The sequence below is a fragment of the Macrobrachium rosenbergii genome, chromosome 2, assembly GCF_040412425.1.
Source record: "Macrobrachium rosenbergii isolate ZJJX-2024 chromosome 2, ASM4041242v1, whole genome shotgun sequence".
In the NCBI taxonomy this organism is placed as follows: Eukaryota; Metazoa; Arthropoda; class Malacostraca; order Decapoda; family Palaemonidae; genus Macrobrachium; species Macrobrachium rosenbergii.
Window position 1 is genome coordinate 54,652,994 of NC_089742.1, and position 25,125 is coordinate 54,678,118.

At 38.5% G+C, this 25,125-nt stretch overlaps 1 protein-coding gene across 3 annotated transcripts; it reads left to right on the plus strand.

Annotated features, from left to right (window-relative positions):
• The first annotated feature begins 587 nt into the window (after nucleotides 1-587).
• Nucleotides 588-25,069, plus strand: LOC136847089 (vesicle-trafficking protein SEC22a-like). 3 transcript variants are annotated; one of them, XM_067118403.1, is made up of 7 exons: nucleotides 588-919; nucleotides 5,567-5,746; nucleotides 8,727-8,890; nucleotides 18,477-18,719; nucleotides 19,966-20,090; nucleotides 21,930-21,998; nucleotides 23,667-25,069. In XM_067118403.1, the coding sequence occupies exons 3-7, from the start codon at nucleotides 8,734-8,736 to the stop codon at nucleotides 23,865-23,867; spliced, it is 795 nt and encodes a 264-aa protein (XP_066974504.1). In that variant the 5' UTR covers nucleotides 588-919; nucleotides 5,567-5,746; nucleotides 8,727-8,733; the 3' UTR covers nucleotides 23,868-25,069. The 3 variants fall into 3 exon arrangements, with proteins under 3 accessions (XP_066974504.1, XP_066974511.1, XP_066974494.1); XM_067118410.1 differs by having other exon boundaries at nucleotides 628-919; nucleotides 5,567-5,828; XM_067118393.1 differs by having other exon boundaries at nucleotides 800-919; nucleotides 5,567-5,651.
• Nucleotides 25,070-25,125: the final 56 nt, after the last annotated feature.

Genomic DNA, 25,125 nt, shown 5'->3' on the forward strand with positions numbered 1-25,125 from the left:
GCCCTTGGCTTTGGTCACACAAGGGATCCACTAATGTACAGTAGTACAATAGATCTTGGGACATGAAAAGGGATATTTATTAAGAATTTATAATTGATATAAAACATAAGCAGTTGCGTCTTTTTCACTCTTTCAGTATGGTTCCTTAATGTCAAATTCATCGTGTATATTCGTAATGGCCAGATGCGACGTCGAATTCATATCGAATATTATGCCGCAATCGAGTAGGTAAACAGTCCTTCATAAGGTAGTTGGATTAGATTAAGCTGGGTTATAACAGCACCCTAAGATAAGGTAAGCGTCATGGTAATGTATAAAAGGATGTAGGGGATTTGTTGGGGGCCTCCGGACTCTGCATACTAACAGCTGCGAAAGTAGGTTGGTTATTAACTGTTACACGAGGACCTAATTAAGCCTCTTCGGTACTTTGCTGGTAAGGCGTTATTACTTGAGTTTTCTCTTTCCAACTACCCACTCTCTTCCTTCTAACCTGTAAACAGTCATTAGGCTATTTTCAGTCATTATCTACAGCTACTGTCCCTTAATGAAGTAACCTACCCACTTGTCAAAGAGCACCTGGTTAGACTATGAAAAGTAAATGTCGGATTTCTCCATTGTTCCTCAAATGTCTTTTGTAATATCGTAACGCACATTTTGTTAAATATAAATCGGCGATGGACCAAAATAATTATTTGCTCACATTCAAACTTCCCATTAAAAGCACACGAAATAAACAGGATTTCAGAAGAAACGTTTCCGTTTCTTCGCACTGGCGAGCGAAAGGAACGCTCCCGTTGACACGACATCGCCCGATGGTAAATAAACAAGGTTGAAGTCTTCGTCAGCTGATCGCTGCTCACCTGTCTTCTTACGAGACCACCATACATACGGCTGCGATATTTTCTCTATATAAGTTAAGGTAACATTGACCTGGGGTGGACAGACCTGTAACGCACAGATGAAACTAGTTGTGGAATTAAAGTCAAGTTAATATATCCATTCCGTAATGTTGTCGAAGTTTTGGCCTAGCCTAAGCCTTAGGCTGGTGGGTGAAGTATAGGGTACGCCAGCCAAATGCCTATAACGTTCCGGCCAACCCTGTAGTTGGGTAGGCATGACGATTTTTTTTAGCATTAATTAATTTATGAAATTGTAGCCTTATGGTGTAAACATTGCTTCAGGACGTTTTTGGTAACTATTGGCTGTTATGATAACATGATTTCCAGTCAGCACGTTAGTATGCAACCATAGCATCACGGGTTTGATGATGATGATTGCAGTGATTTTCTCATGGAAAGTTAATAGCACTTTATTAAAAAGCAGGTTTTTTGCTGGTTATTTTAGTTTAATTTTCTATCCTAATTGGACCAGAATTATATAGTGGTTGTATAATCTATTTGTCCTGTAGGTAATAAGAGCAATTAATGATTTATTGAATAGTTTTAAGTTGATCGAACTTTTAAGTGAAATAGTAAAGTAATTCTTGAATGACCAATGTTTTTTAGGCAGGTGAAGGTTAAATGTCAATCTTAAAAGGCATTTTTATGAATATAAAGTGAAAATTATGGTAATATTGTGAATTTAATTTTGTGTCAATACTAAATTCTTTATCACAATTGATTGGATGATGGTCATTTTGTCTTTTTTATCCATAAATAAATATGGGGCAATTAAACAAAAAGTCATGTATTTACTGATAGGAATATGAAGACTTGCATCATCTTCCATGTCCTTTGTTGTTATTTCCGAAGTGTTCCGTAATTTCTTGGTCATTATTTAGGATGTGATAATAGCAGCTGCTTATAAATGTGGTGTTCATGAACATTTGTACAAGCTTTTTTGCATATGTTACTTAAAAAGTACCTACCATTTGCATCCTATAGGGGGTTAGCGCCCCCAGTGCACCTCACGCAGTGCACTGTAGGCCTTACTTAAGGTTCTTTTTAGCATCCCTTTTGCCTCTAGCTTCAACATTTTATTCCTTTTACTATACCTCTGTTAATATCCTCTTTCGTCCATCGTGCTTTCCACCCTCTCTTAACAATGGTTTCAACATTATTTTCAGCACTGAATGACCTTATAGGTCCCAGTGCTTGTAATTTCAAAATTTTATATCCCAGTTCCAATCCATATTGTTTGCAGGTAATTAAAATTAAATTGATTTTTATGTTAAAAGTACCAGAACAAAAATTATTTTTCATTTGGCCGAAGTAACCCATTTATTTTACTTATTGACTTTTGGTACCTTAGGCCAGGTTAGGTGGGGATTTGTTGGGGTTCAGGGGTTGGAGGCTTTTGCCCATCAGTCCCGGGTTAGGTAAGAGCCTGGCACCCAAGGTTAGGTGAGGTTAGAGAAGGTAAATTGTAATGTATTATGATTGTACTAATTATAGACATGAACCAAGTGTTTTCCTGACTGCATATGTGGTTTGTGCATTTTAGACCTTTTCAGTTGCACAATTGACTCATTTTTTGACTCCCCATTCTCAAAACTTTAGTTTCCATTGGGATCCCCTTGTTGTTTTATGTTGAGGGCTGGTTGAAAATGTGCAATATATTAGGAAAGGATGCAGAATACTTAAGGTCTTTTGCAAATTTCAGTAGTGCTTAGATTTTTATCAAGCTATGGCAGTAACTCCTCTTTTACTTAGTCTCAGGATGTCAAATTGTATTCTTGTTCTGTGGTTCATGCATTTGACAAGAAATTGAAATATCCTATACTCAAGCTACTGTAGCATGAGGGTTGAAGCTTGGTCAGTACTGTTTATGAGTGGTGCCAAACATCATTCCAATGGAGAATGCGTTGAGAAAATTAAGCTAATTGATGATTAGATTAAATAAAATGACTTAGTAACCAATAAATTATTAACATACACAGTTTTTAAAGGTTATTATCTTAGTCATTCATCAACCATCTCCGATTGCCATCTCGGGTAAGAATGGTTATTTAAAAAACTGCTGCTTATGTCATTAAGGGACCATAAACCCTTTTTCATCTCAGATTGTCAAAGCTCCTTACCGTGAGTCCATCTTATTTCAACACAGATAATGGTTGTGAATTTAAATCTCCCAGTTTTTATTTTAAAAGTTTTCCTTTATTGTAATTAGTCAAATGAAGAGTGTTATTTTGCTTCTAAGTATAAATAAGAAATACTGGATTTTTCTGTAAAGAGCACTAAAATAGAGAAAATAAATTTCATAATTTGAGAAATTCAAATATCAATACAAAGTCCTAAAACTATCCTTGTATTTTATATTGTTTATATAAAACAAGGCCTGCAGCAAACTTGAAGATGCTGTAATGCAAGTTGGTTGATGTGACTAACCTCAACTCTCACATTGTATGGGTTGTTTATAACATTACAAATGTTACTTTTAAACCCATAATTAGGTACATATGTAGAGTACATTTTTTAGCATGCTTTGATATGATTTTGGTGATTTTGATAGTTATTTCCATTAGACATGGGTGTTCATGTATTAAGATTAATTTGGCTTGGAGACTCTTGAATAAAAGAATTTTCACATTGTTTTCATATTTTATGATTAAAAACTAGCAAGTTGGTGCACACTACGCTGTGCAGGGCAGGAGGGCAGTCTTTGTAGCAGTCTTCAGCTCCTGAAACCTTCTTGGAGAAATGTCCATTGGATTATAACGTCATCTAAATTCTTAAAGACTCCAGGATCCTGTGAAACTGTCTTCAGCTCCAGTCTGATCTGTTTCTTTTGAAGAAATCTTCAAAACCTTTCATCTCCAGGAAGGACCAAATCCCATTCCTTCTCCATAAAAAAATCCAACGGCTTCTGAGCCTGGAGATCGTCTTGAAACCTTTGGAAGCCCCAAAAGCATCCGGAATTCATCTCCAAGAACGTGGGCTTCCCCCAAAGAAATCTCCGAAGCCTTTCGTCTCAAATTTCTTTTCCATAAAACTCTGTTCTTTAGTATTATGCAAGAAATGCAAAGGCTACAGAGCCTGAAGATTATCTTGAAGCCTTTGGAAGTCCCAGAAGCCCCCAGAATTCCCAGAAGCCTTCAGAATTCCCAGATTCCCTTCTGTCACCCTGGGGAGAACAGGATCTATTTGGAATTATTATTATAGATAAATATTGGAGGTGCCTTTCTCTCAGGCATTTCCCCATTCTCTTAAAATCTATTTCAGGCAAATTCCATGCACACTGGTAACCAATTGTTGTTTTTCACAGCTGTCACAGGACTAGTTTTACAACATTTTACATGAAAAATGATACAGTAGTCACTTGAACATGATTAAAATAAAATTATAATGATCATCACATTATAACAATAAGTAAATGCGAGTGGCAATACCTAATAAGTGGAACAACAGTTTTAGATTTTTGTTCTGGACATATTACAGGGGCAATGTGTGTAACACGCTGGTAAGAATTGACAGCATCCTTAGATTCCATTTGCTATATTAGCAATGCCAGTAAGTGTCAACATTGTCCAATACATGTGCTAGAGGTCTCTGACCAAAAACGACTACTTCAACAGAATACCATTTTGCCCTAGTTAGACTTCGTCATCCGAGTCTAGTCTAAAAATTTAATTTTATATTTAAAATCAATTATTTCTTCAGTGATGTTACATTTCGGGACCAACACAGTACATCCAGATACAGTGTTTTTTTCTTGTCAAAGAAAACAAGAAGAAACAAAATACCCACTTTACAAAAACTAACCAAACACATGAATACATTAATCAAAAAGTCTAGACAAGGCTGTGCAATGATAATTAACTCTCTCAGTGGCTAGATGTAGCAGAAAATGGGCAAGATGATCAGCTATTCAAAGACAAATGCTGTAAAGTCAACAGCCAGTAGGTCCAAGCACTTATGACAGGTGATCCAGTCCAGAAGGAAATTTTCACTTTAAAAAGGGGAAAATTAAGGAAAGGTGCTAACACCAAGATAAGAGAAATGTATTAAGGAAAGGTGCTAACACCAAGATAAGAGAAATGTATTAGTATTTACAGTGAAGAAGGTGATAATAAATTAGCTGAATAAACATAAATATGAAGCAAGTAATGAACGAAATACGTATTGGGGAGTAAGATTGCTAGTGTTAACTAACACCAGACCAGACATGCAGGTACTGTAATAACTATTTCCACCAGTAGATAGGCTAAGGACTGGGACACAGACTGGAACAGGCAGAAGTCAGAACTCTCTTTCTGAAAATTGCACCACTGAAGATAAGTTACCATAAAGTTGTGTGTTTGTTTTGGAAACAAATGGTGTGTATCTATGAAACAGAGTTGTAAAAAATTTGCTAATGTTAGTTGTTATCTATGGACAGTTTTTATTACTATATGACACTGTTCATTTGGAAGACACTAAATTTTTTGTAATTTTCTTGGTTGTGCAACTCTCTGTTTTAAATCTCTTGACAGCATTTCATATTTGGAAAAGTTTTTCAACCTGACAGAAGATCTGCATATTTCACTGGAAGATAGTTTTAATTTTCATGCAGTGCATTATGTTAATGCATTCGCCAGTTTTCAATAATTTTTTCTCAGAGGGTTAATGTTTTACTTTCTACTTCACAGATGATTATATACCACCTTGGTAAGAGCAGCAGATGGAACTCCATTATCAGCCACAACAGACTTTGCCAGTGATGCAGATCAAAGAGTAAGAGAAGGAAAAAGGTGTATCAAGTTAATAAGCAAACAACTACAAAAGTTTGGAAAACGTGTTTGTCTTCAGTGTGATGATCTTTCAATACAGTATGTATTAGAAAATAAATTGGTGTTACATAACCCTGCAACTTATCAGACTTACATTCTTATCAGCTACATTATTTAGAGGGTATGTTAGGCTTCCTTTTACATGTAATACATTTTGCATGTCAATCTCTTGAATTAAATGATAAATGTAAAGTAAAGTTAAGGGTAAGGCCAGAATTACATTTGTAGTTAATTTATTTTTAAGTCTATGGATGACTGCATTTGCCTCCTAGCACTACCTCCCTGTTCTAGCTTGTGAACCAAATGGCAGATTTCATCACAGTTTTCAAGGTCTTTGTGAGCAACTTGGAGTAATGAGAGTTCCTCAGAGCTAGTCCTTACAAAAAAGGCAAGGACGATCAGAGGACCTTCATCATTTAAGATGCATTCTGCTCCATCACTGATGTGTTGGGGAAGGTCCAGCCTTCTTTACTGAACATTCTGGAGGAAGATGTGACTTGAATACATCCTGTGATTTCACAGGTTTTTTGTTGAGATGTTGACTGACAAAGAATTGATGGTGACTGAGTAGAGGAAGATACTTCTAAGTGTTAAACAGACATCCAGTTTCTATTGGATGCCATTTCACTGTTTAAGGATGCCAGTGAATTCAGTGAAAATGGTCAGTTTTAACACTCACTAGCACCACTGGCAGATGACAGTTTTATTATCTTTAAAACCAATTCTTTCTTCATCTCTTATTGTCCAGAAGTGTTGCCTCCTCTCCACTTTCCACCCAGTCAGTACTGTACCACCTACTAACCCCTAGTGTCACTTGATGTCACTGGAGGTGATAGCTCTTTATCTTCCTAGGGAAGGTGGAAATATTGACAATTGTGCATAGACTGAACAGAATATGGTTTGTGCAGAATATTTTTAATATTTTAGCATTAATTTTTGCCTTCCCCATTTTACTCGTTTTCAGATTTATGTTAGGCGTTTAATGTTAACTGAAGGGAGTTTTGGTAATACTTGGTGCCAAAAATCATTCACATTGGATGATAGGGTGGCTGAGTAATTATGACTTGAATGTAACATTATTTACACGAAGTACAGGTTGATATGATATTTTCTTTTAAAATTGGTCATGATGGAAAACAACATTATCATAATACCACGTAATTGATTTAAAGATTGTTCTTTAACTGAATTTTTTGTGTCTGACTTGTGGAAAGTTTTGACTTCTAGAGTGGTATGTTTCGAGGTTGATTTAACAGGTAAACAAACAGTAATAAACCCATTTAGCACAATTTTTTGGATAAAATTTTGTCATGCATACGGACCATTGCTTTAGATAGCCTGTTCAAACAGATCTTCACATTTTTTCAAACTGCAGGGGCATTCATTGTAAGAAATCTTGTGTGCCGTGTGTGCTGGCCCTGGCCAAAAACTGAGAAATGTTTCAGTGAAAATAGATCTTCTCTAAAGGTCACACTTGGATGATAAAGATAGCACTTTTTGGTCATCATTGGTTCCTTAACCTGCTCTCTTCCTCATTTACTCATCTTCCCAAGCTGGCCCAATGCTATTCAGAGGCCACAGTTACATTATCATATTATGTACTTAATTCATCTTTCAGACATTAATTTTTTTACTGATGCTTCTAAATTTCATCTTCCACTTTATCCATCACCCTTTCGTATTCCTCTGCTTACTCCTGTATCCACTTCCACTTGCCTTTCCTTGGCTGTCACTTAGATTGTATCAATTTTTGTTAGATTCCTGTCCAGTAGCCAAGTTATTAGTACTTTACTAATTCCCTAATGAATTATGCATATCTATTTTTCTCCTCCATCTCCTTTTGCTAACTTAAGGATCTTAGTCTGTCCCTGTATTTCCGAGTCTTGCTCTTGCTCTCCATTTGATAGACTACATGATCATTGCTCTCTTGCCTCCAGTTTTCACTGTCACGTAGTTCTGGTTGTAATTACTGTAGTATTAAGATTTTAAAATAGGACCCCTATTTTTTTTTCCATGTAGGATTTCTTAGGATAAACAAGCCTCTTAGTGCTATGCTGGTTACTCCTTCAGACAATATACCTGATGTGCTACCAACTGCATATTCCTCCAGTCCACTAATGACACCAGTTACTGCTTTCATGACAGTTGTTTTTGAATGGGTACATTCTGTTGACAATGCAACCAGAAGATTTTGTTGTTATGACCCCTCCCTCACAGTAGTTGTTCTCCTATTACCGTTGTATCCCAGTGTATACCTCCTACAAAGAAAAACCTGTTTATATTGCTGTTTACCTTCAGCAATAGGGTAATAAGAGGAAGAATCCCCTGGGGTTTCTAGAACCCTGTGTTCAGAGATGGTAATGTGAAATAATCCCATTAATGAACATCCTACTGACACCTCTTAGACATTTTTCTGGGGTTATCACCACATTCTTAGCACACCTGAGCTAAATAAACAAACCCTGTCTGAAAATACTAATGGTACTCAAATGTATATACAGTACACTTCACACAATGTTGTGTCGTATAAACAATACAGTTGGACATGTGTATCCCCGTACCATGCAGGGTATATTTGGATGTGAAGATCATGCACACTTTCACTGATACACAAGTGTCCAGATTATATATACAGTACTGGTTGCGTGCTTTTTTGTCAGTCCTTATGCCAAAGTACTTATCCTGGATGTGGTGATATGTCTCCTACAGTTCAGTGTTTCGTGTACTGAATATCTTCCATCTTATGTAAGGCATCTGGCCAAAATATTGAGTTTTGACTTGATATTGATTCCAACTTGGGTATGTGTGATTTAGTAAGAGTTTATTCTATATCCTATATTTGCATATTGAAGTTGATTTACAGTGTATACAGTAGTCTTAAGAAATCTAATATTTGTATGCTGGAAGAAACTGTGTAAAAAGTCACAAGTTTTCATTGAATTTTATTGTCACAATTGTTCAGAAAATTCTAGTGCAAGAATACCACGATTTAATTAGAAACTTTGTTTTATTCTTTCAGTTGTGTCATGGATGACTGCACAGCTTACATGGTTGTATGTGAACCAAAGTACCCTCATATATTGGCATTTAGTTTCCTTGATGAACTTATGAAGGAATTCAATATCCTTTACACAGCCTCCGTTGTCAAGTCAGTCAGAAGACCATATGCATTTATTGAATTTGGTAAGAGATTTGTTGTTGGTATTAGATAATAATTAACCTGCTTTCTTTTACATTTTATTTCAAAAGAAATATCTTTTGTAGCATTCAGTGCTACAAAAAGTATTTCTTATGAAATACAAACCATTGCCTATTACTAAAGGAAACAGATAACCATGAATTTACAAGTATTGAAAGTGTAATACTCCCACGGGGTGATAGACACCCTTCAAATATATGCATATGCACGTAGGTAGAAGACGGAGAACAGATCTCAGCATAGGACTACTGTTTGTATCTATGACTTGTAAAAGTTACTACTGTGCCTATATTTTTACACTCCAATTAAGTTCATTGCTGGATTAACATGGACCTGATTATGATTTCTATCTGCACAAAACTTAGGAGAAGGTTAAGCTCAAACAGCAAATATCCTCTTTCATAAACCTTGAGTGTCTTATGTGTACTGGGCTGAACTCAGTGGATTGACAGGCATTAAAGTAATAAAGATAATGTATGCTTGTACTGTAAAGCTAGGCTGGATCTTTGGCTTAGTGCAACATGATGGGTTAGGGTTGTGCCTAAGACTCGTGAATATGTACATAATTGAATACAGTTTATTACTAGATGTTTATGCTATGTACAGCTTTCAAAGTATGGAAATAAGTACCATCTGAATTACAAGATGGTAGCAACATCCGCCGCGGAAGCCCATGAACATACAAAATCTGGCACAACACACCAACAACTTGGGTAGATTAAGGTAGCATAGTTACATCCTTTTCAATTTTACACACAGCTTTGCAGTTTGAGGTCAAAACAGTAGTTATAGGGAAGCTTAATACCAAGTGTCGTACTGAAGTTCATCTTAGAAAAGTATCTAAATATACTCGTAGCATTTTTGAAATTAGGAGGACAGGCTGAGCTCTGAACAAACAGAAGAAGAAAAAACTAATAATTATTGAATTTATTCTATAGCCTGGTATGGCATATGGCTATGTGAATATGAAGTAGTATATCAAAATTTGTTGCAGTATCATAGTTTTGGGGATTTGCTACAACCACTCCCACAAGCTAGAGCACATGATTTATACTTTTGATGATATATTTATTAGATGAAATTACTGTTAATATTATTAAGAAAATACCGTCAAAATTGACTGCTGGCACCTGTTCCCCCATTAACACTAATGTTTACCACTAAACCAGAGCTGAGTAGCATGTAAATCTTGGTTCCAGGAGCATTGCAACACATCAGCCCATGGGCAGGTTGCTCCAACCTTAGAAGCATGTGCCTCAATATGTAATATATATGTACCTTGAAATTACAAGTTTCCATCATTTTTAAATTGGTTTCTTCAGTATTTCACATGATAGACTAAACCTGTCAAAATAATGGTATATGATGTTTGTTTTTGTATAGTCACCATAAGCTTCATTTGCTCATGATCTTATGATGGTTTTCAGTTCTCTCCTCTAAATTCCACTCTTCCACCCTTTAAACATTTCTTCCACCTATTCATATACCATTATTATAAAGCTTTTTCTTATGTTTTAGTCCATTCTCTTACTGTGTCAAGGATCATTTGTACTTGATAGATTTCTTTTTTTTTTAACTTCTTGACTAAAGGCTACAGATGAGAGGGAGGGATTTCTCTACAATGCCATGAAGACTTATCAGTTTCAGCAAAGAGAAGCTGGAGTATTTGGAAAAATTTTTATGGTATTTATTTATGAATGTAGTGAATGTGTACATCTATGCTTGTGAACTGGATAAGATAAAACTTCATATTGCAATACACCTCCTGAACACCTGAATTAGCCCTGGTTACCCACCAGCCCAAACTATCCCCATAACTTTGTTTACCCAATAATTGGGTAATTAGCTGTCAGCGTTACCAACCCTTACAGGAAATCTTTTCAAGATGAGTTCCCTGAAGTACCGTTGGCAACACTGCTACCAGTCCCAGCCGTGCAAGGCCGGGTTCCCCAATTGCTTTCTGTTCGCCTTGCTGCATGGATGTTACCTGCTTCAGGCGAATTTTTGGTTATTAGCCCGACCCCCATATACTGACCTTTTGATTTTGGATTACGACTTGGACCGGAATTTTCACCCTTTTCTCCTGGATTGATCAGTTGCTTGGCTTTGGATTTTCTCTCCCATCTGATTCTGGCTCGTATTTTGGACTCACGATGGATAAATTAGATAAGAAGACGACTTCCTTGGACAGCACAACGGCTTCAACTTCGACTGCAACTTCTGCAACCGACACCCCATCGGCTGGAGACACTGCAACTCACCGATTGTGCACAGCTTGCAAGCGGATGAGTACCCTCAAACCACGACAGACTATTCCAGTTTGTATTGTAACGTAGGAAGGTACAATGTAGCTTAACACTGAGATGTGACGAATGCAAATCATGGTCAAAGGAGCAGATGGAAGTGTATGTTAAGCATAGGAAGTCATTAGCGTCTAAGAGCAAACGTAGGGAACCAGCTGCAGATGCTCAGAACTTAGATAAAGAGACTATAGAGACGGAGTTATTTAGGAAACTAGAAGATAAATTATCAGCTAGTATGACAAATTTATTTGCTAGTTTATGAACAAATTATCAGGTTTTAAAGAACAGAAGGTAGACAATAGGGAAACAGAAACTAACCGTTCTTTTTCAGCTCCCCTGCCTGTTCCAGAACCAGCCCTAACGGGTGCCGGGGGTCATGGAGAACCACAAACCTCGAAGGTAGGATCTGCCGGCCCCCAAGGAGCGGAGCAGGCAGTGTTAGTAGCAGATTTCCCCCTTTCTTCCATTAGCAGTAAGTCCAGAGGTGAATCTAGATTTAGGTTTGACACAGACGGATAGGGATAGTGAGGTAGCAAAAAGTGTAGGGGAGAAGTTGAAGGTGCAGCCTTTTTCGGGATCAGGTGTAACTAAGGCTCCGGAATCTCTCTTAGATCCAACAGCGGTCCTGTTTCCGGCTGCAGTCTCTTTGCAACAAAATGTTGCTATTGGTTGAGGAAGATGCAGCAGCAGTAGTAAGTCTTCCAGGTTCGGGAAGGTCGGAAGTTTTCCCTTCCCCTTCTAAAGTGCCTTTTCCTTCGGGGGACAGATTCTCCTTGGCTGGCGATGATACATTTGATAAGACATTAAATGTAGCAGAATATAATGCTAATTGCCCAGGCTTTCGAAGGGTATGATGTTTCAACTTAGGTTTTTCGGATATCCATAGACATGTAATAAAGAATTTCCAGAATTCACAAATGTATTGCAGGATTATCAGGAGGACAGGAATCTGTATATTTTCTTTCTCTAAAATCTATGGCCTCTTCCGTAACCCCAGTTTTCTCCATATCCTCTAAGGCTTCCAAACCCTCTTCTACTACTTTTTCTCAGCCTTCTTTTTCTAGCCACCTTTTGGGGAACTTTCCGGGTACCTCAGTAGCTCATCCGGCATCTATGCCTTTAGTGGGTGTGTCTTCCGTACCTTCTATGGCGAATTCTGTACCAGCGCAGGTTTCTAACATTGTTTCTGCGGCAGCTGGCGGTGCGCTTGCCACAGCCCTTAATCCTGCGGTTCCGATAGTTTCCGCTATTCCTCTGGTACCTAGCATGTGTAGTATTTACTTCTCCCTTTTCCGTGGGTTGGTACCTCGTAATCTTCCCTTCGAAAACCTTTCGAGTTCGGGACCATTGGGAACGTTCTCTACTTGCCCAACATCATCGACGGGAGTTCCGGTAGTAACTCAGAGTGTGGCTTCTTCTTCTTTCCTTCCTCCTTTGGTTCCTCCCTTTTCAAATTTTCAGACAGTTTCCTCTGTCCTTCCGGCTAAAGCGGGTCTTGTAGGTTCGGGTTTGATATCGGATAATCGGGTACCTTTTTCCTCGTCCTCTCTAAGTACGGGACCTTCTGTTCCGGACCCCCAGTCTCATGCGACCCTACTACATTCGGGTTTGCGCGGTGTGGGTGTTGCGGTCTCTCCGCTCTCAGGAGTGGGTGTTGTCCGTCCAGGTGTGACCGACCCAGGTGTTCTGTCATCATCTTTAGCGGGTGCGGGTTTTGTGCAACCTTTTTCGACAAATCCCAGGGACTTTCAGAATGATTCGTCGGGTGTCCGTATGGCACACCCAGGGGTATTTGGTTCCGAATCATCAGATACTACGTTTGTTAGGGGTCAACCTGTCTCTTTTCCTGTTTCGGCTCGGCCAGACCATTTCGACAAAGACTGTTCCTGCGAAGAAGAGGATCAGATACCGGAGGCTAGTCTTCCTTCGGCCAATGAGTCCGAATATAAAAGGATGTTGGACTTTATTCAATCGCTGTATCCGCAGTCTAAGGATCAGGAGGAACCAATACAGCAAAACCAAGCGATGTTTGAGTCGCTTTATGCAACGAAACCGATTGTAACGTAATCACCAAAGAATCTGGTCTGGTTTGGCAGGGTCGAGCAGGCTTTGAGGGAGGCTGACAATAGGTTAGCAGTAGTAGTAGGTTTGGGTAAGCAGGATTCAGCTTTGCTTCCTATTCGGAAGGGCTTCTATCGGGTAGCGGGTAATCCTTCTGCGGGGGTTAGGGTGCCGTTAAACGAATCGGTAGAGGCACTCCTATCTCGGGTTCCATCATCGAACCGTCTCGTAGCTATCTCAGCCAGGGAAGCCAGTATATTAGAAGACACCTTCCGCAATCAGTCGGAGGCGCTTTCACATACTATGTGGATGTTATCCGGTCTGATGGGATTCCTCAAACAGGGCGGTTATTCTCCATCCTGACACAACCCCTCTTTGACAACCTCATCACGTCAGTGTCCATGGGACTTGCACACCAGGCTAAACGTCTCTGCAGGATGCACTGCAGCACAGGGAAGAAGAGGGAGGGACTTCTACCTCAATCATCTGCCACCTCATTTTCCAGACATCCACAAGAGGGCACTGCTGAGGGCTCCGTTGGCGCTCAGCAGCAGTCTGTTCAGAGAGGAAGACGTGTCGGCTATGATCGACCTCGTTTCGTCTACATCGGCTATGGAATCACAACAGGTAATGATCAGGGTTGCAGCTACTGCTAGATCTCCAAAAGGGGCTAGAATGTCCTCGCCTTCGAAGCGCTCTCGCTCTAAATCGCCGGGAAGTTCTCCAAAAAGAGTACGATTTGTTGCCAAACCTTCTAGTTCGGCGCTTTGGCGGCAGAGATTCAAGCCCTTTTAGAGAAGGGAGCCTTAGAGCCCTCTCCTCCTTCCCCAGGGTTCTACAGCCGGATCTTTGTGGCCCCCAAAGCAGGAGGATCTTGGAGACTGATCATAGACCTCTCCAGGTCTCAGCAAGTTTGTAACTTCAACGAGTTTCATGGCAAACACAGTCGATGCTGCGATCGGTTGGAGGGGAAGACTGGATGATTTCAGTGGACCTCAAGGACGCTTATCTCCAGATTCCAATTCATCAGGAATCTCGGAAGTTCCTTCGCTTCTTGGGTCCAACTGGAACATTCCAGTTCAAAGTCCTCTGCTTCGGCCTGACCACAGCACCTCAGGTATTCACGAGGGTGATGTCTCCTGTTTTGGACATGATGCATCGTCGGGGATTCCGAATGAGGAGATACCTCGACGACTGGTTGATTCAAGCCGTCAGAGAGCGAAGCTCTGCAGAAGCGGATTTTCTATTGAACATGCAGGTTAGGCACTTAAGAAACTAACTGAACAAAGTTCTCTTTTCCCAACTCAGGTAAAAACATACCTGGGAATGACGATTCAGACGCGTCATTTGAAGGCTTTCCCGACAGAAGAGCAAATTCTAGCAATTTTAAGCCAACTGGAAACTTTTATGTCAAGCAAATTGCAACCTGTGAGCTTATGGAAAAGCCGGATGGCCTCCTTATCCCTTCTTGTTCCAGGGTCTCGTCTCGGATCGTTCTCCACAGAGGTGTCTCAGGGAATCGCTGGGACTTCGGGAAGAGAACGCGCTAATAGTCTGGGACGATTCTTGCCTGAAGGATCTTCGGTGATGGTCAGAAGAACAACATCTGACCACCGGCGTAAGGTTGGACTCCCCCCTTCCAGACGTACATCTGTACGCGGATGCACTCTGATCAGGTGGGAGGTGCAGCCCTGGAGAGGCGATCTCAGGCTCAGGACCTTTGGAGGATCTGGATGGGAGGAGTCCATAAATTTCAGAGAATTAGAGCAGTAGAAGAGGCTGAATCACTTTTGCAGAACAAGTAAGCAACAGACAGTAGCGTTGTTCTGCGACAAGCGTTACAACAGTATCTTATCTCAAAAAGAGAGGGGAACGAGTCACACGGGTGCTGAGCGATGTGCACAGAGAGTTCTCCATTGGTCACGAAGAACACACAGTTTAGCTCATTCCCCAGTTAGATGTCGGGGAAGCTCAGTGTGGCGGGCGCTCTGAGTCGATCTCAAGAAATTCGGAGAGAATGGACATTAGTGCAGGCGGTACAACTTCTGCTCAGAAATGGCCACCCGACGGTAGATCTTTCGCCACCGGATCATCGCCTTCCAGTTTACTTCTCGATGGCCGACCCATGTCCTGCGGGACAGACACAATGTTGCGTGTGGGACAATTTACAGAGTCTATGCTTTTCCTCCTTCGGGATGATAGGAAGTGTTAGCAAAGAAACTCAGAAACTGCAAAAGAAACACTCAGATGACATTAGTCTGCCCGTTTGGCCCAAAGACCTTGGTTTCGGACCTCCCAGACCTGTTAACAGATGTTCAGTATTCACTCAGAGGAAGTCCTGACAGCCGCCTTCCACCCTTCCACCGGAACCTCGCGTGCTAACTAAAGCTAGCTGCGTGGAGACTATCCAGCGAGCGGCCCATTATGCGGGACTCTCTAAAGCAGTGGCTAAACAACTGTCTCTCTGCCTAAGGGATTCAACGAGGAAGTTATACCAGGCCAAGTGGGCAATGTATCGCGTATGGTGCCAGAAACAAGGTCATTCTGTTTCGCGCCCAACAGTTGCGAAAGTAGCAGACTTCTTCTATTTTTAAGAAGAGAGAAGAAACTTTCCTTCTCAATAATTGCTGGATACAGGTCAATGTTAAGCAGTACGTTCCGTTTTCATATTCAGGAACTTTCATCCAGTAAGATTCTCTATGACCTGTTAAAGTCTTTTAAAATAGAGTGCCCTATTCTTCCGCTTCGGGCCCCTTCGTGGGATTTAGCGGTTGTATTGAATTTCCTAAAATCGGCAGCCTTCAAACCGTTAGAGTCTTTGCCCCTAAGGCAATTAACTAAGAAAGTCCTTTTTCTAGTTGCGTTGGCTACGGCCAAGAGAGTCGGAGAGATTCGAGCGGTATCCAGGACAGTCTCGTTCTCGGGAAACGATATTTTTCTTTCATATTTACCAGAATTCGTGGCGAAGTCAGAATCGGAAACAAATCCGTTACCTAGAGCATTTAAAGTCACATCCTTAGAAGACTTCTTAGGTGGTGACGCTGCTGAAATGTTGTTATGCCCAGTGAGGGCTTTAAAAGCCTACCTGTCTCGGACCGAAAAACTTTTGCCTCGCCCGAGAACGTTATTCGTCTCTCCTAAATGCTCTTCACATTCGATCTCTAAGTACGCAATCAGTTTTTCTCTGCGGGAAGTTATTCAACAAGCTTCACAGGACTCTTCTTCTTCTTCGGAACCTTCAACTTTGTCTGCCCGTCCAAAGGCACAGAGCATTAGAGGAATGGCGACATCGTCGGCCTTCCTTAAGAATTATTCGGTGTTGACAATCCTAGAAGCAGCCACTTGGAAATCAGTGTCGGTCTTTACTACCTTTTACCTCAGAGACATCCAATTTTCGTCGGAGAAGGGTTACTCGCTCGGTCCGTTTGTGGCAGCCAACACGATATTATAGGTAGAATAGGATCGAGTGGAGGGAAGTTAGGTTAGGTTTCAAGATAGGCTAGGAATCGGGAATTCGAGTTAATCAGGAGCCATAGGTAAACACTAGGTAGGTTATTAACACGATGTAAATAGACTGAGCCAGATTGATAGGAATTTTCTTCACCCCCCCCCCTCTTCTGTACAGGTGTCGGCTACATCATACTGCGAAGACCGAAGAGACTGCACATTCAACTTTTCCTCCATACATGTGAGACTACAATAGCCACATGGGAGGTTGATGCACCCCTCCATACATGAGAGTGCTTTGATTAGCCACATGGGAGGTTCATCGTCCCCTCCATACATGAGAGTGCTTTGACTAGCCACATGGGAGGTCGTCGTTCTCTGCTACACATGAGAGGCTTTGATTAGCCACATGGTAGGTTAGTTTTGCTACCCTCTATCCATGAGGCTTGATTACCATCAGAGGTAGCTCGACTCAGACAGTACCGAGACTCGAGACTGACGCTGAGGGTACTCTCTCCAGGCATTCTCTCCTGCCGAGTAGATAACAAGGTGAGAACACTTGCATATAGGCAAAGTAGGTGAATAATGAGTTCCTGCTGTCCCGTTTGGCAGGTCGGGCTGAAATTAGATTGATCCCACCTCCATAAAATTTTGTTAATCAGGCTAATTCAGGTGTTCAGGGGGTGTATTGCAATATGAAGTTTTCATAATAAAACTAATATTGTAATACCTACCTGAACACCTGAATGATTCCCCCCCTCCTCCCCACTTCAATTTGATTAGTGATAAGCAATTGGGGAACCCGGCCTTGCGCGGCTGGGACTGGTAGCAGTGTTGCCAACGGTACTTCAGGGAACTCCCTTGGGTAAACAAAGTTATGGGGATAGTTCGGGCTGGTGGGTAACCAGGGCTAATTCAGGTGTTCAGGTAGGTATTACAATATTAGTTTTATTATGAAAACTTCATTTTCCTTTTTATACTATTATTTTATAATAAAGTTTTTCTTTACCATTTATGGACAATTGTGGCATGACAATAGTTGTTGCTTGTAGTTTAATTAGTTAGTTGTGTGACTGAGGCTGCCCTTCAGTGGATCAGTTCACTCGCACCACAATATGTTATCACTACAGCGGTACACATTTGATAGTAAGTTTTGGAATGGTCTGCAAATATTCATACCTGCATATAATAGCTTAAGTAAAAAGAATTAGAAATTGTTAAGTTTGTTTTAAAACTTACAGTGCACGATTTCAGGTGCTGCAGAAAACAGTAATTGTATGTAAAATTAAAATGCTGTTTGTGAGAGAGGGTCATAAAATTAAATGGTCTCCTTTCTTAGAAAGTGGCTTACCACTAGTGACTTAACTAGGTCAAGGATTAAGTCAATAAGTAAGTTGGCAAAAATTAGAACCTATTTAGGAAGTGCTTTTAAAAATGTCCATAGCACCAAGTGTTTTGTGTGGTATTGAACATTTTGCAGCCATTATGAAGAGAATACATAGAATACATAAATTGGAGAGAATCATAATGTCAAGAAAATGGTGTCTTCAAAGCTGAGAGGATTAATTAGAATTTGCCACTATATATAATTGATTTTGTATTTACTTTGGAATTTGAATATTTCACTTGTAGTTTAAATATGCATTTGATACTTTGAAAGGGAAGAGTGGCAGTAGTATTCCTACACATGCTGGGTTATATCTTTTACTGTATATTAGAATATTTAACATTATTTTGTTTTATTTTTCTTTGTGTGCAGATAGCTTCCTACAAAGAACAAGACATAAGTATAATAGTGCAAGAGCAATTGCGGCTCGTTTGAATCTGGCTGATATGAGTACAGATTTAAACTTACATCCTCCCACTTATATCAAAATGAGTAACTTGGAACCTCCTCCCTTATCGTCACTTCCAAGACCATCGTCATCTGTCCCACATACACCTGTAAATATCCCTAATGGAAGTCTATCCAATGGTGTTCTTGGCAAAGATAACACAACAGGTAAAGTAATTGGGTAACTGGAATGCATTAGCTTTATTCGTACCTTTCATGTTTTAAGGCATCTTGCAGTAGCTTTTAATTGCGTGGGTTTTCTGTCTTACCTTTGCAAATAAATGGCTAGCTAAATTGTCCGATTTGGCAAACATCATTGTTTCTCAGTCTTATGCATGAAGTGCTAGGAAATATCAAGATTACTGTATAGTGAAATGTTTTGAGATATTGTCAGTGAAATTTGAAGTCTGTTATTAACCCAGATCATTATAGATGCTCTTTGGGATGGTTATGTTCAAGTTAGTTCTTCTGATACTTCCTTTGAAAATCATGTAAGATTAAACTTCACTTGAAAAATTAGCAAATGATGATAAAATAGTTGTATCACTTTTAATCTTTCCCTTTTGATCATACATTTACATATTTTTTAAGAATTATAAACTCCTTGTCTGTTTCCAAAACAGTTTTTTACTTATTCGGTATCTATAATATATTGCTGGGACGGTCAACCTCTCAGCTTCTAGGTAGGACTTACTAGGTTTGTAATACATAATGCATGACCTGAGTAATCACCTTCCCACCCAATTAGATAAACAGCAAAGGCAGTGGTTTGTCTTGTATAAAAATCTTAAAATATTTGAAAAAAAATTTTGAGGTATATATAAACCATTTCCTTATACTGTATGTACCAAGATCTCCCTTTCTGCAGTCTTGATTACATACAGATGTCTCCATTCTGAAGCAAAGCATCTTAGTGACAGCATTAGTAAGGCATTGGGATCAACCCCTATTAGGGGTGTTTTTCTAACCACCCAAGTAGAATTGTCGTTTTTATTTACTTTATAAATTTATTCAGTATTCTGTGGACTTATCAAAATGAAATTAAAGGTTATGTAAGGTGTTAATTTGTATTGTATGTACAAAGTGCAGTTGTGCAAAAAATAAAATTAATGGTGAACAGAAGGTGAATATGAATGAAAATTAATTATTAATAATAAAGAGCTGTGTAGTTATTAACAGGTGTGCATTTTCATACAGTCATTCTATTTCTGGTTCTTTTGTCGTTTGGACTTAGAATAAGTGTGTCTGGAAATATTATTATTAGTCCATGGAAACTATTCAGGGAAGTAATGAAAGTGTTTTTGAGGTCATAAATAAAATTCAAATAATGAATTAATTCATTCTGATTCTGAGTTGGAATCTGGGATGTGCTGAAAAGTGACTGTAATTGAGTTTGTACTTTTCTTTTCAACAGTTGGTGTAACGCTGAGATTACGCCCCATTCCTTGGTATGGGTGGGTTGCAATCTTACTTTCTGTACCTTGCATAATGCTTGACACATACAGAGGAGCTGTTGCCATCAGTATGTCTAACTTAGAGGTATGTATACTTGTCAGCTGCAAAATTTAGAGGTAGATCAATGTACAAGTTGGCTCTCCTAATTGTAGAGGCTTTTTCTCTATTTTAAGGTTAGTATGATTGGGATCTTAATACTCTTACATATCCCATAGCCAAGCCTGATGGGTAAAGAAAACAAGAGTCAGGAGGGGAAGCAAGCCCAGCAGAAGCAGTGGGTCTGCTTCTTAAAAGAAGGAAGATCATAGAAATCAAAGAATCAAGGAAAAATGATGGGAAAGAATTCCAGTGCTTGTTTGTAAAGGGAACTAAAAATTCAATAACTAAATATGAAGAGTGGAAGCATGGCTGCTTAAATTTACCTGTCATAGAGGAGGAGGCACTCTCTCTATCATCTTCTGTGGAAGAGTGGGTGAAATAGTACTTAAGTATTAGCAAGAAATGACGTAGCTGTCCTGCTGTGGAAATCAAAGTGTATCTAGAAGACAGTACGGATAAGATTGTGGTCGAGTCCTCTGAGGAATGAAAACAAAATAATAATTGTCTTGTGTATTAGACATAGATGCCAATAGTTTTGTAGCATCATAGGCCTACATTTGCTACTTTCAACTTGTAGAAATGTTTTTAGACAAGTGTGGAGCAATGCCAATAATCAAAATGTTGGTTAAAGAGATAAAATTCATTGTCATCAAGCGTAACAATTCTGTTAAATAAGTATACCTTAGTTTAACCAGACCACTGAGCTGATTAACAACTCTCCTAGGGCTGGCCTGAAGGATTAGACTTATTTTACATGGCCAAGAACCAATTGGTTACCTAGCAACGGGACCTACAGCTTATTGTGGAATCCGAACCACATTATACCGAGAAATGAACTTCTATCACCAGAAATAAATTCCTCTAATTCTTCATTGGCCGGCCGGAGAGTCGAACGCGGGCCCAGGAGAGTGCTAGCCGAGTACAATATGAACCCATCTAATGAGGAACATAACATAACAATTCTGTGGATGAGTCAGTGGAGAAATAGGTAGAAACTAGCTAGGGGTCTTGAGAGTAAGCAATGGGCAGCCCATTAAGAAACTAATATTAATGTTGATAAAACCAGTTGAAGCTTATGTATGATTAGTAGAATAGGACGATAGCAGAGTTAATGTCACAGACAAAAGGAGATCTAAAGAAATAAATGGGAATAAATTTAGAGAGAGAAAAATCCTTAAGCATACTAATTTCTGGTATATTTATAGTTACACACAGATAGAGATGCAGAGGTTTAGCCAGCACAATTTCAAAAGTTATATATAAAGAACTGCCTTAACCATACTTTTAGTCACTGGGAGCAAAACCTTTCCTCACAAAACATGAAAACTTCTTGTGATGTCAAAAATCACAGCACAGAGTCATAGACTTTCATTATGGAACTTCTATTTGATTTTAATACAGTATGCACCTCAGAGGATTTACAAGTAACACTGAGCTACTATATATAAGTTAATGGTCGTAATTACCAGCTTCTGTTTATCTTCAACCAGACTGAGAAAGTGGAAGAACTACTGGTTCTTCTCCCTCCTAAGTAGTGATTTAACATAAGTAAAGTATGTATCTCTAATAGAAATATGCAACAGTTAAATATATTTATAAACACAAAGTCATTATTTTTCTGGAAATTCCCCCTATGTACCCCCGTGATTCATACTTTTTAGTGATTGGTGTAGCGTATCAAATGGAGACCACAGTCATAGTACAGTACTGTATTGCCCAATGCTTTGGAAATACTCACATAGGGTAACTATTCCGTAATTCTATTCATCTGTTGTGTAGCCTATCAGTGTCTGTGTAGCTTAAATAATTCTAAGTTTTTTTCAGGATATTGATGGTCCATCTCCTTGGCATGGCATTTACTTTTTGACTGAAATGGTCATCCTTCTTTTGCAGGTTAGTTTGAAAGTTGTTATTTTTGAAGTGTTTCAAAGTATTGACTCAGATCTTGAATTTGTTGAGGTATGAGGGACAGAAGTCCTGCTTGTTGCACTTTTTCCTGCACTGTTTTGAAGACTGAAAGATACTCACCCATGATCACATAGTGAGTGGGTATATGTGTTAGCATTTTTAATCGGAGATGGTACCAAGTGAAGCTTCTTGGTTGAGCACTGTACATAATAACCAATGCTCTATGGGGCAAGGGGTTAAATGTTGCTTGCTGTTAACCGAGTGATTTTACCATGAGTTTGGAAGTATTGAACCTTAGAGTGAATGAAAAAGAGAACTGTACAAATGTACAGTAAATAATAGTCAGACAATAGTTTAATGGCTTGCCTATGAGCACTGAGAAAAAGACTAAAAGTTTGATTAAAAAATTAAATAAGATGATAATTATACATAAGGTAACTGCAGTGTTTGACATTATTTAAATTCCAAATCAGAATTGTGAGTAAGATTTTGCTCTATTAAATTTCTATGTAAGTAACTGTACTGCATTGATTATTCATTGCTTGATATTGCTCCTGGTCCTGCAAATTTGAACCTTCAGTTGCCAGTGTGCTTAATTTTGTATTGTAGAACATTAACATAAGAAAATAAAAAAAAACTTACTGAGAAAGACAGTTCTCCTTAATATCTTTCTGTTAATTAGCACTCAATTGAACTACACTAACAGTCAACTGTTGCAAAAAGTGTGCCAGTTTTCACTCTAATGAGATCATGTTAAACCCGAGTTTGACCAATTTGCAGTTTATATAATGCAGTTTTGTTTGTTTGCAGTCACTTGGCATGTTATTTCCCTCATTTTATTTTTAGGTAGTTTCAACATTAGAGTGGTATTGCCAAATAGAATTATTAGTGCATGATGTTCAGTTTTCACCTGGTTAGGTAATTCAGTTTGGCAATTCCACTGTGCCCTTTTTGCAAAAAAATTAAGGAAATAATCCAAGCAGGTTACTTATATGTTAGCATGCAAAGTGCTTGTAGTAATACAGCTAATAAAACTGCATTGTGCACACTGCAATTTTATTACAGGTTAACTTGATGTTTTTAGAGTGGAAATTGCCAGCTTTCTTGCAACAGTTGTTTGTATATGCTGCTCTCCTTTATGGGCAGATCTAAGGAGAAATGTCTTTCTCAGTAAGTTTCCCTTTTTATGATGTTATGCAAATGTTCTAAAATACAGAATTAAAAGTAAACAAACAATCGAAGGTTCATATTTACAGCACCAGAAGCCATGCCAAAAATCAGTCCAATACAGTCACACCGAAAGTGTGCATATTAGAGCAAATTCTTACTCAACAAAGCTTAATTGAACACAGGAGAGAACCAAGAGAATCTGTCCAAAATTATGTACTATACTTTCAAACATAATTTCTCTGGTCATGCAAAAATCTAAATGTTTCTTAAAATTGAATAGGTATTTAAAGTTTAACAAATATCAAAACAAATATGATTTTACATATCTGTACTGTATAGTGTCTATATCAGTAACCTTAACATTTTAGTTTTGTATTTTTAAGAAAAATCAGTGGCTTCTTGAGGCAATATGTTTCCTCAGTGAGGAACGTAGACACTTCTACTGTGAATTCTTTTAACCCTAGCATTTTTTTTGTGTTTCAGATTCGATCTCTGAGGAAATACCACAGATACAGAAAACTTCAAACAATATTTAGTTTTATGTTCATTTTCTTGATGAATGGATTGCTTTTAGATGTACGGGAAGCTTGGATTTGTTTTATTTATTTAGTAATTTCGTTATCTCTTGCTATCGCAACTTTTCATAGACCTTTTGAGAAAAAATTGCCAAGATTTCATATTTGAAGATTTTTCACCGTTTATATAGCAAATATCATTTAAAAATGACAGATAGTTAAAAGTTTTCTACTATACTGTCAATTTTAGTTGATGAGGATTTTCAATTTAATATTTTTGTCAAGTTTCAAATAATTCTTTATCTTTTAATGATTAGCAGATCCCAAAATTATCTCCCTCTTTGAATTATGGGAAAATAATATATAAGGGGTAAATGCATTCTTCCACATATACATACACATATGTATTTTGTATTGCTTCATTAACTTTACTTTCCTCCCTATGAATGGTTGTAGTATGCAAGTGAAGTGACATCACATTGCTTACGTTTTCTTTAGGAGTAGGAACTTGGGGCTAAATACAGGGATAAATACATTGTGCTTGAATTACATGGATTTTGTTGTAGTGAGAGGCTCATCAGTCATCTTAATTCTCTGTGGTTTGTGGTTATGGATGCCACACACACTACTGTATGCATTCTATGGTGCACTGTAGGCAAGTGTAAAGGAAGGTTTTTGTATAGCATCCTCTTCTACCTGAGGTGCATTGCTTGCTGCCTTATCATTTTTATTTGCTCCCTTTTGTCTTCCCACGTAATCAATCCCTCTTTGTCTTTTTCTTACTTGGATTAAAACCTCTCACTAGAAAAAATTCATTGGACAATCTTTATGAGGGTATACAATTATTATTGTGGCTCAGTGGTCTTTTTAATGGTTTCTGTGATAGTGGTTATAATCTATAGCAAATTATGACTGAAAAATACTATCTGTTGATTTTTAAAACTGAAAGGTAACTAAACAGAAGCTAAAGTACTGATGTACAGTACTTGTTTACTTACTTGCTGTGGTTATCATCAGATAACCTTGTTTTATTGATGGTTATTAAATAATACGTACTGGATGAATAAACTGGTACAAAATGAGAAAAAAATGATGACTTCATTCACTCTATCTCCATAGAAGAACTTGGGTCTTAAAACCACCAGGTATCCATTAGTATTATAGAGTGTTGCATTTTTAAAATTAAAAGTTTTTTACCTGTTTTATGAAAAGATTGCTTACATTTTTTAATATGTTTTATAATAGGAGGTTAATATAATTATTTTTAGAAAACCAAACAAATTTGTAACTTTTTATACAGTATATGTATTCTCCACACAACTGAAATTGTCAGCATTGGTATGATAACTATAAATAAATCAGTCCTCCTTTGCCTATTTATAGCTCAGGTTCCTCTTTTTATTGAGAGTTCTGTTGTTTATAGGGAC